At 54.6% G+C, this 16,058-nt stretch overlaps 1 protein-coding gene across 8 annotated transcripts in view; it reads right to left on the bottom strand.

The window, feature by feature from the left end:
- The window catches only part of TSPAN12 (tetraspanin 12), an 86,581-nt gene extending 79,818 nt beyond the window's left edge, over positions 1-6,763 (bottom strand). For 6 of the 8 annotated variants that reach the window (XR_012010553.1, XM_072783311.1, XM_072783309.1 and 3 more), the window contains exons 1-2: positions 6,658-6,763; positions 5,434-5,690 (exon numbers count right to left, since the gene is read on the bottom strand). Coding sequence is in view for 7 of the 8 variants with exons in the window: in XM_072783311.1 (XP_072639412.1) it covers positions 5,434-5,616 (183 nt within the window). In the remaining variant the exon portion in view is untranslated. Of the gene's footprint in view, positions 1-4,745; positions 4,857-5,433; positions 5,691-6,657 lie in introns of those variants that run through there. The other 2 variants (XM_072783307.1, XM_072783308.1) reach the window with 2 other exon arrangements.
- Between the last annotated feature and the right edge of the window lie 9,295 nt (positions 6,764-16,058).

Below are 16,058 nucleotides of genomic sequence, written 5' to 3'. Positions count from 1 at the left end.
AAGTTAGGGGCTTCAATTTAAAAAATTGTGGGATCCCTGGGTGGCTCAGCGGTTTGGCGCCTGCCTTTGGCCCAGGGCACGATCCTGGAGACCCGGGATCGAATCCCACATCAGGCTCCCGGTGCATGGAGCCTGCTTCTCCCTCTGCCTGTGTCTCTGCCTCTCTCTCTCTCTCTCTCTCTCTCTCTCTGTGACTATCATAAATAAATAAAAATTTTAAAAAAAATCGTATCTTTATAAGACTATATAAAAGTGAATACAAATGTCCACTTGCCATGAATCTCTTTGGGGTGTGCCATGAGTCAAACAGCTAAGGTTCACTAATATGGTCAAAGAAAAAGAAATGGAACATTGACCTTCTGCGGTTTCATGTGCCCTACATTGATCCCAAAAGTGAACTAGATTCCCTGCCCACTTCTTAGGTTTTCTTTTCTACGTTTCTTTCCCTAGCTCATTAGAGGAGTGTGTCTCTATCGCTATTCTTGTTAGCAATGGTAGGTGAAAGCAATGGCTCTTACCTGCTGGAGGGTAATAGGACTTGAAAATTAACGATGGGATATTAGATCTTTAAAAATAATAAACAAACATTTGATAAACGTCAGGTGTTCATCAACCTCAGAAACTTCCAGAAACAACCATATTTATCCATATTTGTAATAGCAGAAAATTACCATCTATGAATGGCAAGCATTCATATCATAAAGCCACAGAAGTTGTGTTTAAAATGGAGGAAAGCTTTCATTTACTTAAATAATATGCCATTTAAATGGTAAAAGTGGGATAAATTCGAAGTAAAAATAACTCATTCCTTGCTTCTTTGTGGGCAGAATGTGAATCATGGCTTCAAAAGAGTTCTCTGGGCGGTACACTCACGTGCACCATGTCCCAAGTGACTTCTCCCATTACAAACCCACAACACTCATGACAAACCTAGAAGGTTCAATATCTGCGTGCTAACTCCAGGATAGCTGTACTGGGATCATGCTTCTTCAAAACATGGAAGAGCCACTCAACAGATGGCAAATCAAGAGGGCTGGATCCATGGCAAGGGAGAAAAAGCAGTACGTTTGTGATCTAATTGTTTCCTCGTAGGTCTATGCCTCATATTTTGAAATATACTCAAGAAAAAAACCAAAAAGCCCACTTTGTTCGATTTTCAACTCTCAGAACAGCCGAACAAAAATGTATAGGTACCCAGTTAAGATTTAGTTTTCTTTTCCCTAAAATCCTTTTGGGTAGAGAACGGGAGATGGTACTGATACAGTAGAAAATGCATAGGGGAAAAAAACTGTTCAAAATGCCAAGCGGAGAGTAAAAGGCTATAGCGTTTGACCCCCGAGGTCACGAGGGCAGGTTGCCCAGTCTTGCAAAACAAGAGGCGAGGCCCATCCCTCTCCAGGCTCAGAAGGCGAAGTCTGAGTTAAGAAGTCGGGCTCACCTGCTACGCCGGCTCGCTCTGCGCCGAGTTCCAGGGAGAACTAAAAGCAAGGACGGCAGCCTGGGCCCCGGACACGTGGCACAAAGACCAACGACGTCACGGACGGGCTTTTTTAGAAAAGCAGATTTCCAGGCCCCACGCACCCAAGATACTGAACGAGGATCTGCCAGGTGACTCGTCTGAGAAGCAGCACTCCAGGGGCTGGGGGTGAGGGGGTGGACAGCTGAGCCCTCCTTGCGGATGGACGGACGGACGCACCGGGGGAACGGGGCCCGCTTCTCCACCGCACCACCCACCTGGCCCGCAGTGCGACTCCTAGAAAACGTGGGAGGAAAAAAAAAATCTGGACTTTGAGTCCCTGTCCTGCCACTTACTAGCAAGTTATAGCAAGTTACTGCACTTCTCCGAGTAACCTCTCGTTACCCGACAAACAAACAGTTTTCCAGAGCTGTTAGGAGAATTAGACGAGCGGGTGTAAGAAAGCCCAGGAATGTGCCTGGCACAAGGCTCAAAACTATGTCTGACTCAGCAAGGAAATACAGCATCTGCAAACATTGTTTTACCACCAAAAGAATAATGCCAATTCTTCCAAAGTTGGATATACATTTCATACAATTCCAACAAAAATCCCAGCAGATATTTTTAATTATATAAAATAAGCTCACAGCCCATAGCGGAAAAGAAACGCTAACGAAAACAAGAAAGGCGGGTGCTTCGAAAGAACAGAAGACTATGAGAGAAGAGCTAAAATCCTAGAGAAAAATTCTAATACTGGGATCCCCGCGTGGCTCAGTGGTTTAGCATCTGCCTTTGGCCCAGGGCATGATCCTGGAGTCCCGGGATCGAGTCCCATATCGGGCTCCCTGCATGGAGCCTGCTTCTCCCTCTGCCTGGGTCTCTGCCTCTCTCTCTCTCTGTGTCTTTCATGAATAAATAAATAAAATCTTAAAAATAATAATTAAAAAAAAAGAAAAATTCTAATAAAAACAGCATATGAAAATCTGTTTATTGTATAGCAACAGCATCAATGACGTCAACGGACAAACAACAAGGCAAGCCTCTATGGTAAATATGAAATAGTTCATGAATATGAATTATAAAATGAAATAATATATAAGAAACATCTCCCGGTCTAAAGAAAATTATGCTCAAGCTCAACTGGGAGGGGAGGAAACAGAAGCACAGCAGCAGTGGAATGACACGTTGAGCCTTTCCAACTGACCCAAATTAAAAAGTGCCGTAACACCCGCAAGACGGCAACAAATATTTGTGTGCATATAATGAGGGGTGTTGGCGTATCTTCTTTCTAGGGCCTAGACGCCCAAGGCAGGATTTCTGGGTCAAAGAAATCTAGTAGCAGTAACGGTATTAATCACAACACTAACACTGCTAGGACGACCGCAGCGGTTCCCTGGACCGAGCAATCCACCCCCGAGCATCTGCTTGAGCATCGAGACCGTGGGAAGACGGTAATGACCGCAAATACTTCTCTCCACTGTTCCTCCCACCACATAGACGCGGCTACGTGCAACTGCACAGGCCCCTGCAGATACTGACGCTGATCCTCACAGCAACTCTAAGCCAGGAGGACGTTCATCCCCATTTCACAGACTGAAGCACCGAATGTGCCAGGCCAATGCAAGAACTAGGTGAGGACGCGCTGTTTTGTTATTGCCCCTATCAGGTGTCTCCCAGGTAGCACCCCTACTCCTGCGACTAAACGAGGAAACCAAAATTTAACAAAAAAAAAAAAAAAAAAAAAAACCAACATTGTGAATGTACATAGAAAGGTGCGTGAGTGGGTGTATGTGGACAGGTAGGAGTAAACACATCTTTGTATGACATAAAGAAAAACAGAGAGGGATCCATACCAGGCAGTTCACACGGATTATTTTGTTGGAGGGGAAGCTAGTGGAAGAGGGCTGGAGAAAGGGAGGAGGGATCTCAATAAATAAATATATCAGAACGTGCCCACAGAACGTGAGAAAGTTAAATTACAGGATAACAGCCAAGACACATTTTATATTCTTTAGGGACAGAACAAGCCCTGGAGGAATTTAAGGAATAAGTTTTTTTTTAAGCAAATTCATTACTCAGAAGAGCAATATCATTTTTTTTTTAAATGACTGGGGTCTTCCCCCATAATACAGATTATTAGGAAAATTCAAATTGCTATTCTTTGGACAGCTACACCAAAAATCCTAGTAATTCCAAGACTGAGAACTCCGTAATCATCCAAGTAAAGGCATTATGCAGGAACAAGAAAACTGAGTGGGGGCTACTGATACTGTCGCCATTATTGGGCCATTTGACCGCTGGCCAGTCACCAACCTACACTTGGTTTTCCCATTCACAAAGTAAGGAAGTTCAATCAGGTCATCTTTAAATCCCTTTTTAGTTATAAACATGTGATGATTCTATAATTCAAAAGCATAAAGTAGAAAAATGGAAAACGAGAAAATAGAAGTGGTATTATTATAGTTTTTTAAACAGTTCAAGATCTTAACAACAATTTTGTTAGGATCTGTTTGTTTTTACAAATAATTATGTCTGTTAGCCACCTGTTTATGGCTAAGCAGGTGATTGAAGGACTCCTTGAAAAATGTACGTATTTAGAATTAAGAAGTGCAATAAGATCAATTAGCGATTTTACATTTCCAAGTGGTCAGTTTAACTCAGTGAGGCTTTTTCATTTTCATATAGAGAGAAAAATGCTGCCAGTTTGGACATCTTCTGGATGACTCGCTGAAGTAAGGCTTAATTTGTCATTTTAAAATGGAGCCACCCATAGGGACTAATTCAAACCAAAATGTCATCCTCTAGAGACCACATCTACTAACTAGCCTTATGAAAAGAGGCTGGCAAATGCCATCGAGTCAGCCAGATAAATAAATCTCACATTAAAATTTCTAACTGAAAATGCTGGAATATAATTATCAATAGAATACAAAACTGGCAAGAAAAACTATCTGTGTCAGCACGTCAGCTTCTCCAAGCAACAAAGTTTAAATTTTTATATTTTCCTCGTAAGTTTTATGCACAATAATGTGATTATTAAATAACACTTAATGAAAATTTATGCCTGGGTGCAAAGCATAGAAAGTCACTAGCTCATACGGCATAAAGATTTCCATGAGCTTGTTAAATTTTATGTATTTTATTTCCTTAAATGGTTATGGGATTTTCCAACAGCACACACAAAATTCCTTAAAACTTTGCCAACTTAGAAATAGTTACACGAAAACCACCTTTTCAGGCTGTATGGAATCTCCCAGAAAAGCGTACCCCAGTCTTTTGATAGGATTACCTGTGTGTGAACTCCTACAACAACGCAGTGAGACTGCCTGCCCCCACCGGGTGTCATAGGCTAGTGCCAGGTGAGGAAGCAATTCTTGGCGTGGACAGTTATCTGAAATTCCTGAAAACAAGCAGTTCCCTGAGTCGTCTGTCACGACTTTCTTATCTACAAGCACAAGCACGTGCATTTATTTATATCCCTAGATTCACTTTCAGTCTAATTTTACTGCCAGCAGCATGCAGGCGTAGAGGTCTGTTTTTCTTTTTCTTTCTTTTCTTTCTTTCTCTCTTTCTTTTTTCCTTCTTTCTCTTTCTTTCTGTTTCTTTTTCCTTCCTTCCTTCCTTCCTTCCTTCCTTCCTTCCTTCCTTCCTTCCTTCTTTCCCCTCCCTCTCTTCTTTCTTTCTTTCCTTCTTTCTCTTTCTTCCTTCCTTCCTTCTTTCTTTTTTCTTCCTCTGTTTCTTTCTTTCTTTTCTTTTTTCCTTCCTTCTCTCCCTCCCTCCTTTCTCTTTTTCTTTCTTTCTTTCTTCTTTCTTTCTTTCTTTCTCTCTTTTCTGTCTCTCTTTTCTTTTTCCTTCCTTCCTTCCCTCTTTTCTCTCTCTCTCTCTTTCCTTTCTTTCTTTTTCTTCCTTCCTTTTTCTCTTCCTAGTTGCAAATAGCACTGGAGCTAGGTCAAAGGCATGTTAAGGTCAAAACTTACTCCTGCGAAGAACAGAGGGTGCGGCGCTCCGCAGCCGGGCCCTGGGCGCCAGGTGCACCTGCGGGAAGCCCGGGCCGGCCGTGCCCACCTGTCGGCGCCGCGGAGCCCCCGACTCACCCAGAAGAGCAGATTGAGGGCGTAGAGAAGGCAGCGCAGGCACTTCACCGAGTCTTCTCTGGCCATCGTGAGCCCGGGCAGGGGGAAGCCCCATCCATCCTCTCACCACATCCTGGCCCCGCGGGCCACGGGGCAGCCACCTGCGGGGCAGCGAGCGCAGCGGCCTGACCGCCCCGCCCCGCCCCGCCCCCCTCCGCGGTCCTCCCGGGGCCCCGCGTAACCCAGCCCCAGCCTCCGGGCGGCTGCGCCGAGCACCTGCCGGGAGAGGACGCGGCGGCGGCTCGGGCTCCGGCTCCGGCTCCCGCCCCCGCTCCCGCCTCCCGAGGGCCCCCGCGGCGGCTCCACCGACTGCTCGGCCCCGGGGGTCCCGACGCCACCCGACCCGGGACGCCGCGGGACAGCGCGGGACAGCGCGGGGGGGTCAGCACCGGCCGGAGCCCGCGCCCGCGCCCGCACCCGCAGCCGGAGTGTGAACGCCCGGGGCCCGCTGAGCAGGGATCCCGCCCGGCCCTGGGGTTGGTCTGGGGGGGGCGCCGCGGCCGCAGGGATGGGTCAGCCCGCGGCGGGCGGGCGGGGAGGGGCGGGGAGGGGCGGGGAGGGGCGGGGAGGGCGCAGGGGGCGGGCGCAGGGGGCCGGGCCGCAGCTGCGGTGCACACGCCGGGTCGCCACTGCTGTCCCCTCCCCCGGCCCCGCCGCCGCCGCGACCCGCGCTCCCGGCCCGAGCAGCACAAAGCCCAGCGCGCCCCCTCCCGGGGCGCCCCCCCGCCGCCCCTCCCCGCCTCCCCCTCCCGGACACCCCGCCGCCCCCCCTCCTGCCGCTCCTCTCCCGGGACACCCCCCCCGCCGCCCCCCTCCCGGGGCGCCGCCCCCCCCGCCTCCCCCCTCCCGGGGCACCCCCCGCCTCCCCCCTCCCGGGGCACCCCCCGCCTGCCCCCTCCCTGTGCACCGCCCCCCGCCTCCCCCTCCCGGTGCACCCCCCGCCTCCCCCCTCCCGGGGCGCCGCCCCCCCCGCCTGCCCCCTCCCGGTGCACCGCCCCCCGCCTCCCCCCTCCCGGGGCGCCGCCCCCCCCGCCTCCCCCCTCCCGGGGCGCGCTGCCCTTGACTCACGGTCGGGCGGCGGCGGGGGCTCCTCGGGCCGGGACGCTCCTCCCGGGGACCGCGGGGCCGCGCCGCTTCCTCCGCCCCCGCCCGCCGCCCCCCCCCGCCTTCCTCCCCGCCGCCCCCCGCCCCGCCGTCCCTCCGAGCCCCGGCCAGTCCCGACGCGGCGGCGGCCCGGCCCGGCCCCGGCCCCGGCCCGGCCCCGGCACAGCGCAGGGCGGGCGGCGCATGCTCGGGCCGCGGCCGCCCCGCAGGACCCCGGGGTGTCGCCGCCCCCGCCCCCCCCCGCCCCGCGGGAGCCCGGGCCGCGCCGAGCAGGGGCGGGGCGGGGCGGGGCGGGGCCGCACCGGGAGGGGCCTTCGCTCTAGGAGGACGTGCGTGCCTGGGGGGGGCGGGGGGGTCTGCGACCTCCTGCAGCCGCCGCCTGGGCCGGCCGGGACCCTCCGGATTCAAATAATAATTTGAAAACAGCACAGTTGGTTCCCACTTCCGTGGTGCACGGACAGCGCTTGTGCCAACCCCGGGGCAGCCGCAGGAGAGCGCCCGCTCCGAGCCCACCTAGAAGGAACAGGTTCGCTCTGTTTTGTCCTGTTTCCTGACACTTTCACGAGTCCCCTAAAGTCTCCAAGATTTTCTCCGCTTCTGCGTTTTAACCGGATAACTTGACTTCAACGGTGGGCAGCCCGATGCGTCTTCGAATGTGTTTTTAGACTAGAAATTCAGGAAGTATTAAAGGGATCCCAGGAGGCTGTCCTTGCAAAAAGGCCTTCCCTTTTGGAGGTAAGAAGTTTCACATTAAAAAAAAAAAAAAAAAATCACTCGATCACAGTCAGTCCCCGTATAAAATGTTGATGATGTTTAGTCCACATTTCTAGGACTACGTCTGTGCACCTCGTGTGGCAAATAAAACTATGCTAACAAATACAGGCTCCATGAAATACAAGGAACGTCTTCAAGAAAACCCAATAAGGGAAGTCCTGCCTACATTTCTTTAGGGGAAAAATGAAAATTAGAGTTCGGGGTCTATGGTCGCCTGCGTGGAGTCAGTCGCCGCCAGTTGCCGCATGACCCCCAGGGTGACAGTGAAACACGCACTCTCGTCTGGGCAGAAGCAAAATCAAGACTAAAAGAGAACCTGAGGGCTCAGGGTTGGCATTAGGAAAAATCTTGGAAAGCAAGTCAGTAAGCTGAATGGAGAGTAGAGAGGTCAGCCACCCACACAAAAGACCAAGAGAAACCTGCAGCAATCCATCAGTTGGGGCTAACTCTGACCCTGAAGGATCTTCCCGAATCCTAGGAAAGAGCAAAGAAACCTGCTGTTTATCCTCTGTCACTTTCGGCTCCCGTCAGCCTATACACAGGTCCCAGGGGAGGACGCCTAAGAAAGCTGCATCTGAACACTGCTGGCGCCACATGTTCCTCCAAGAGGCGGAACCGTCCCCATTCGAGGAGAGTCTATGACCATTTTGTTGGCCATTAACACCAACAAAGTGCAAATAATCCCGTCACTGAACAGAGATCTTCCCCTACTGTGAGAAAGGAGTGAAGTTGCCTTTTCATGACTCATAAATTTTTTACAAATATTGTAGTTATTCATTTGAGAGAGAGAGTGTGTGTGTGTGACTGGGGTGAGGGCCAACGGGGGAGGAGAGAATCTCAAGCAGACCAGATGCTGAGCTCAGAGCCGGATCTCATGACCCCGAGATTATGACCTGAGCCGAGATTAAGAGTTGGTCACTCAACCGACTGGGCCACCAGGTGCCCCGTAATTCATAAACTTGTAAGGATCCTAGAATAATAAGATTTTTGGAGAACGGTGCTTTACAAGTATGAATATTTCACCTCCTTTTAATAAATAGAACCAAGAGAAGTTCAAGAAAGTGCTCAATGTTACATCTCTGATTACATCCGATTCCAAACTAAAATCGGGAATCCTAATTCTCCAGCACGCTAGCCCAGTGATTCTCGAGTGTCCTGTACATTTGAATCCCTTGGAGAGCTTTGGAAAAAATCTTAATACTTAAGCCACATGCCCGTGTCAACTGAATCAGAATCTCTGCAGATTCAGATGTGGCCTAGGCACCCAGATATTTCCAATCCCAAGTTAATTTTGCTCCACAGGGAAGTTTGGAAACTATTGCAACCGGCGCTTTACAGATGCCTGAAAACCAGCAGAGGAGTCTCCTCGGGTTTCGCTGGCTCAGATCCCTCCCCTGGGGGCTGATAAATTGGGATTGATATTTCCATTTTACGAGTTAAGAAGAAAACAGAGCTGCTGTAATATTCCTGATAAATGGCCATCAGAGTCTGTGTCAACACTCCAGTAGAGGAGGGGTCCTCACCATCTTGGAGGCCTTGCCCTCCTGAGCAGTGCTGATGGTTTCATGGGCCGCACCTCCGCTTACCTGCTACCCTTCAACTCTAACCCCACCTTTTGGAGCGCACAGCATGAGCAATGCTCCCATTGGGCACCCAACTCAATGAACCCATTGGGTTCACCTTTTACCTTGTAGCTGCTCTGCCCCCCTCCGGGCCTTCTTCAGCACGATCATAGGAGCACGTAAGACTGTGAGAATGACTTCTTCTGTGCACAAAGGGAAGATGGAGAAAACTACCAAAATGGGCATGACAGTGTGAATACAGAATAGCACGTTAGAAAGGTGGTGTGGCCTATGCGTTGCCCATGAGGTCGGAGCCCAATTCTGTGGTCGCATGTGCCACAGCATGGACCCTCTGAGTGTGTGGCACCTACTGTGCCACGTGCTGAAGATACTGAGAACGAGACGGGTCTCTCTCCTCCAGGACAGGGAAAAAACTTTTCAGTTTATGTACTACTAACAGTTACTCTTGATGGGCAGTCTTATATGTGCCAGTGCCAAAGTCGGGAGGAGAACTCAGCCGTGCAAATAAACAAACAAGTACACACGTAAGTAAAGCTCAGCTATGCAGTAAATAGTACAAGGTTCTCACCCCACAAAGCAACTCATCGGACTACGTCTTTCGCACTCGCTCTGCTCAGGTTGTGCAGAGGGAAGGAGCAGTGCAGGCCCTTGATCGGGAGAACAAACTTTTTTTATATATATAAATTTATTTTTTTATTGGTGTTCAATTTGCCAACATACAGAATAACACCCAGTGCTCATCCCGTCAAGTGCCCCCTCTCAGTGCCCGTCACCCAGTCACCCCCACCCCCCACCCTCCTCCCCTTCTACCACCCCCAGTTCGTTTCCTAGAGTTAGGAGTCTCTCATGTTCTGGGGAGAATGAACTTCTGTTGCTTCTTGGTATATGAGGTTCTCACAAGTGCACCTGAGAGAGCGCTTTGCGATCAGTACGAGAGGGAGACCAGTGTGCTGCAAGGCTTGTGCGCCTGACGTGGAGGGTGCCCGAGTGTGTCTTACTGATTCCTCAAAGCGACAGGGTGAGATACTGAGACTCAGAGAGGTGACTCCTCCAGCCCCCTACAGGTGGTAAGTAGAGAGGCTGGGATCGTAGGATCTGACTCTCCACACTTAATCTGCATGACGATACTATTTCACATTGGGGGAAGGATTCACTGACAAGTCTCGTGAAGAAAAATACCTTAGACATTTTTATTAGTTCTTGGGAATAGGATGCTGAACTCCATAAATACGTGTACCCAAATGCAATTGGTGACTCTACGTTCCAAGAGCATACCCCACAGGACTTGAGGAAAGCCTTTAGGTAAACTCAGCATTAGACAAATTACCCTCAACTACAAGCCTCATGTTGGCAAATAAAGTACAAGGTGCCCAGTTAGATTAGAATTTCAGAGAAATGACAAAGACTGTGTTGGCGTAGGGGTGTCCCAAATACTGCATGGGACAGACACTGCACCGAGCACACACATCCTAACAAATTGCTCATAGTTTATCCGAAATTCACGTGCAGCCGGGCATCCTACGTCTTTCCTGGCTAACTCCGGCTGCCCCGTGCAAACCAGGAAATTCAACCGCAAGGGCCACAGCAGTGAGAATTAAGTAAGTATATTATTTCCCATCACGATTAAGTCCAGAGATAGCAACTCATCCAGGGAACAACGACATCAGGGCTCCAGTTCCTTCTCCACCTTACTCCTCGGAGGTCCGCGGGGTCCAGGCCACCGTCCTTGGGCTTCCTCTCCCCATGATTGCAGGACGGCTGCGCACATCCAGGCATTGTTTGCAGTTACTACTTCTTGTAGAGGAGGAGGAAACTAGTCCCTTCCGTGGGTCTCCCTTAGGACCAAGGAAAGCTCTCCCCGAAGCTCTGTAGCAGGTCATCCCTGGTGACTCATTCGCACGAGCCCTGCCTCACACTCAGGTAAGGGTCACTTACCGGCAGGGAGCGGGAGTCTGTGTGGACTCTGAGGCCGAGCAGGCCGCGCGGAGCAGGAGATGCTCAGCAAAGGCCCCAGTTGCTGCGAGAACCCCCGGGCAGGAGCCTGCCGGCAACAGCAAAGCACCTAAGACAACCCCATCCCATCCCGGCCATCTCACGACCGAAGCTGCGTCTCCCCCCGTTGGCCCGTGTGCACCCTCAGCTGAGCGAGGGGTGCCCGAATCAGCAGCCTCGAAAGACCCCCCGCAACATGTCCCTCTGGAGCTTTCCCCAAGCCCAGCCCCGGCACAGAGGCACAGGGCCCGAGATCTGAACGACTCCGTCGGGCCCCTGGGACAAACGGTCCAGGCTTATCTGATAGATATCTACTGAGGGACTGAGGGGTCGCTACAAGCTCACAACCGCGATGGGAGAGACCAAAAGCTCTAGCATCACGGGGCTCTCCAAGAATTCGTGACATCATTAGCACACTTCCTCTTCAGTAAGCAAAATCGACAGAGTTTCAGAACACGTTCCCTCTGTGCGAAGTCTTCATGGACGGTTCTTCCAAGCAAGCCGTCGAGCTTCCGTTCACAGAGGGCCGCCAAAGCCATCCTGTGACTGCGCCTTGGCCGCTCCTGCTGTGCCCACAACGTAAGGACCGGGAGGAGGACAGTTGCCACGAACCTCAGACATTGGTCTTTGTCTGTGCTTCTGGGTTTCTCCAAATGTTCATTAATAAAACGCTCGTTTGTCTACATTGGATAAAAATATCTGATTTTAGAAACATGTTCTGTGAGCTCATCCAGACTCACTAACATCCTCATCTCATGAGACTGTGGACCAACTATTTATTTATTATTTATTTATTTATTTATTTATTTATTTATTTTGAAGATTTTACTTATTTATCCATGAGAGACCCAGAGAGAGAGGCAGAGACCCAGGCAGAGGGAGGAGCAGGCTCCCTGCGGGGACCCTGATGCAGGACTCGATCCCGGGACCTGGGGTCACGGCCTGGGCCCAAGAGAGGCGCTCAATGCAGAGCCACCCAGGCGACCCCCAACCAGCGGTTTTATGTCACGAGAACAGTTGTGATTTCGCGGCGTTTCTGCAGAATTCTGACCGATGAACCCGAGGCCGTCCCTTCCCACGTCCCTGCGGCTGCGGGAGCTCCGAGCTGCGGCTGCGGGCAAGCTGGGGAGTGGGGGGGGGGGGGGGGGGGCGCACCTCTGCCTCCGCCTCCAGGCCGCCTCCCCGGGTTTGCGCCGCCGGTGCTGTTCCTCGGGAAGCCGTGGTGAGGGGCCTCTGCCCCGTGTGCTGCGGGAGGAGGCGCTGCGGGGCCGGGGCCTTGGGTCGTGCGCTCGCCCCCGGGGCTCGGGCGTCGCGAGGGAGCGGGAGGGCGCCTCGGGGGCCGCTGCGTCCGCCCAGCGAGCCCGTCCGCCTTCCCCAAGGGCCGGTGGGGGTGCAGCCAGGCGGGCTTGGGCGGAGCTCCACGCCCGTGGCTTCGGGGCCACGGTGGCGCTGGGGCACGGGAGGGGTGCGGGGTGTGTGTGGAAGGGGTGGGGGTGGAGGGGGCGGGCGGTGGAAGGGGTAGGGGGGCTGGGGATGGAAGGGGTGGGGGTGGAGGGGGCGGGGGGGGAAGGGGTGGGGGTGGAGGGGACGGGTGGGTGGAAGGGGTGGGGGTGGAGGGGGCGGGCGGTGGAAGGGGTAGGGGGACTGGGGATGGAAGGGGTGGGGGTGGAGGGGGCAGGGGGGTGGAAGGGGTGGGGGTGGAGGGGACGGGTGGGTGGAAGGGGTGGGGGTGGAGGGGGCGGGCGGTGGAAGGGGTAGGGGTGGAGGGGGTGGCGTGGAGCGGGCGGAGGGGTGGTGGAAGGGGTAGGGGTGGAGGGAGCGGGTGGGTGGAAGGGGTGGGGGTGGAGGGGGCGGGCGGTAGAAAGGGTGGGGGTGGAGGGGGCGGTCGGTGGAAGGGGTAGGGGGCTGGGGATGGAAGGGGTGGGGGTGGAGGGGGCAGGGGGGTGGAAGGGGTGGGGGTGGAGGGGGCGGGCGGTGGAAGGGGTGGGGGTGGAGGGGGCGGGCGGTGGAAGGGGTAGGGGGACTGGGGATGGAAGGGGTGGGGGTGGAGGGGGCAGGGGGGTGGAAGGGGTGGGGGTGGAGGGGACGGGTGGGTGGAAGGGGTGGGGGTGGAGGGGGCAGGGGGTGGAAGGGGTGGGGGTGGAGGGGGCAGGGGGTGGAAGGGGTAGGGGTGGAGGGGGTGGCGTGGAGCGGGCGGAGGGGTGGTGGAAGGGGTAGGGGTGGAGGGGGCGGGTGGGTGGAAGGGGTGGGGGTGGAGGGGGCGGAGGGGGCAGGCTCTCGGAGCCCGCCAGCGGGGGTGGGGTGGGGCGGGGCACGCTCCTGCCTGGGCCCGGGAGCCGAGGGAAACGGGGGCCTGGACCTGGGCGCAGCCCCATCGAGCCTCAGGCCGCCGAGCGGGAGCGAGCACGCGGGGAAGGCGCCGGCAGGGCTGAGCGGGAAACGTCGCCGGAAGCCAGACGGCAGCGTCGGGGAGGCCCGGAGGCTGGGCCCGCGCAGGTGGCACAGGGGCTGGGGCCGCAGGGCGGCGCCCGGCAAGGTTCGCAGGCTCCGGGTCCAGGTGATGCGCCTCCGCGTGCAGGTGATGCGGCCCTGCCCTGCCCTGCCCTGCCCGGCCGGGGCCCCGGGGCGGGGGGGCGGGGCTGTGCGGGACCCTGCAAGGTTCGCAGGCCCCGCGGAGCAGGCTCGCGTGCAGGTGATGCGCCTCCGCGTGCAGGTGAGGCGGCCCCGCCCTGCCGAGGCCGGTGCGCGCGGATGCAGCAGGCGGGGCCGTGGAGAGCAGGAGGGTTCCAGAGCCCGCGCCACGTGCCCCGAAGTTCCTGCGGCCTCGGGTTGTCAGATCACGACCTTCAGCTCAGGAGAGACGGCGGGTGCGAGGTTCAGGAAGGCGGCTCGGAGCAGGGGGCTGGGCAGCTCCTTCGGAAGCGGGGACAGCCCCGGGGTCCTCCTGCCCGAGCGCAAGCGAGCCGGAGAGCGGGGCGGGGGCTTGAGGTGCGGCTGGATGTGAGGCCGGATGCGAGGGGACCCCCCCAGGCCCGGGCTTCCCCGCTGTGTCCCTCCCGCCCAGGCCGCCCCGGCCGCAGCTGTGGGTGCGCCCGCCCCTGCCGCCCCGGGGTCGCCCGGACGGGAAGCAGGGGGAGCCGGGGTCACCCCGGGGGTCGTCCGCTCGTGCCCCGCAGGCGGTTCTCAGCTCTGAAGGGTGGCGCCCCCCCCCCCCGCAGGGTCCCCCAAGGCGCTGCCGGCGCAGCAGGCCCCGTACCCCGGGAACCACGGCGAGGTTCCCTGGCTCCTCTAGTACCTCTTCCTCTTTTTTTTTTTTTTTTTTTTTTTAATATTTTATTTATTTATCCGTGAGAGACCCAGAGAGAGTTAGCGACCCAGGCAGGGGCAGAAGCGGCTCCCTGCGGGGAGCCCGACGCCAGACCCGACCCCGTGACCCCGGGTCACGGCCTGGGCCCAAGGCAGCCGCTGCGCCCCCGCGCCCCGCCAGGCGCCCCGCTCTACTCCTCCTTGTGGCCTTTCCTGAAGTTTCTGTGCAGACTGAGCCTCCTCCTGTCACCGCGCATCCTCCGGCCTCCAATTCCTGGTGTCTTCTCATGAGGACCACGTAGCCGAGGTGTGGGCTATCACACGGCTGTCCCCTGGGCCACTCCGCGGTGCAGGCCGCAGACCCCCAGCTTGCAGAGGAGAGCCGAGGTCAGGCGGTTGGGGTCGCGGGCAGGGGTGGAAACAGCACACACTGGCCGGGGGGAAGTGTTTCTCCCAAGAAGCAGCCTTTGGCCTGGATGACTTTGCAGAGGACGCGATGGCCAGGGGCACTGCTGACAACAATACCAGGGCTGGCGGCAATGACTGGGATCTGCCAGCTGGCTGCGGTCAGGGAAGGCGTGGAAGAGAGCCCCACGAGGACCCCAGTCACCCCAGGGTGGCTGTGACCCGCCCCACGCTGGGTCCCTGCAGAGCAAGGCCAGAGGCTTCACTCCAAGGGCAGAGGAACAGACCGCACTAAAATCCACCCCCCCCTCCATCCCTAAACAAATAAACAAGCAAATAGCAGCACCAAGGCCCAGAGGCGGAGCGGCCAGCACCTAGAGTGGCTACCATATATTCTCTGCAATGTCTGGCTTCCAACAACAACAAAAATGAGGCCTGAAGAGAAACAGGAAAGTATGACTCATATACCAGAAAAAAAGCAGACAACAGACACTGCCCATGACAGTGACCTGATGGGGGACCCAATAGACAGGGATTTCTCAGTAGCCGTGACTGGTGTGCGCTCCCCAGGGGGGGAAAGGAAGGTCCCGTCTCTTCTCCAGTGACCCAGAGAATGTCACTGACAGCGATTATAATGTTACCGTGTGGTCTGGACCCAAGAGTACACTTTATAAGAACATTTTATATAAATAACTGTGTGCGTGTGTGTGCACGTGTGCGCAGTACACTACGTGGAGGTGTATGCATGTGGTTGGGCCTGCAGCACCTGGAAAGTCACCTAACACACCTGCACTTAAGGTCCTAAGATCACCGGCCTTTAATCAGAAAGTATGACTAAATTAACCTTTTGAAAAAAGACTTTGAGAAAATATTTGAAGGGAATCTTACTTTTAGGGGATCATAATATTTCCAAGTCTAATTCTGTGTCTGAGCCACTTCACACCCATGGAGTGTGTGAAATGACCACTGAACTGGGAAGCAGAAGACTGAGGTTCTAATCCAGATTTTTCCTGAGCGGGGATCCCTATCATCATCTAATGGCTCTCCACCTGGAGGGACAAGAAAGAATTTAACTTAGTTAATTTTAATATCATGGTTCCAACTTTGAACAATTCAATCACATTTAAAGCTCTGTCCTTCGCAGTTCTGACGAAAGTTATTACCCATAGTAATTTTTTCAGAGGCAAAGCATTCATGACTTCACATCCTTTTCTTAAGTCTAAACACTAAGTGCTGATACTGGGCGGGGCTGGGGGGTGTTCTTCAATTTTATTGATAACAATAGTTCAGTGATTTGATATTATT

Source organism: Canis lupus, chromosome 18 (assembly GCF_048164855.1).
Source record: "Canis lupus baileyi chromosome 18, mCanLup2.hap1, whole genome shotgun sequence".
NCBI lineage: Eukaryota > Metazoa > Chordata > Mammalia > Carnivora > Canidae > Canis > Canis lupus.
Note: the sequence above shows the minus strand (reverse complement) of the source record. Positions and strands in the feature narration are given on the sequence as shown.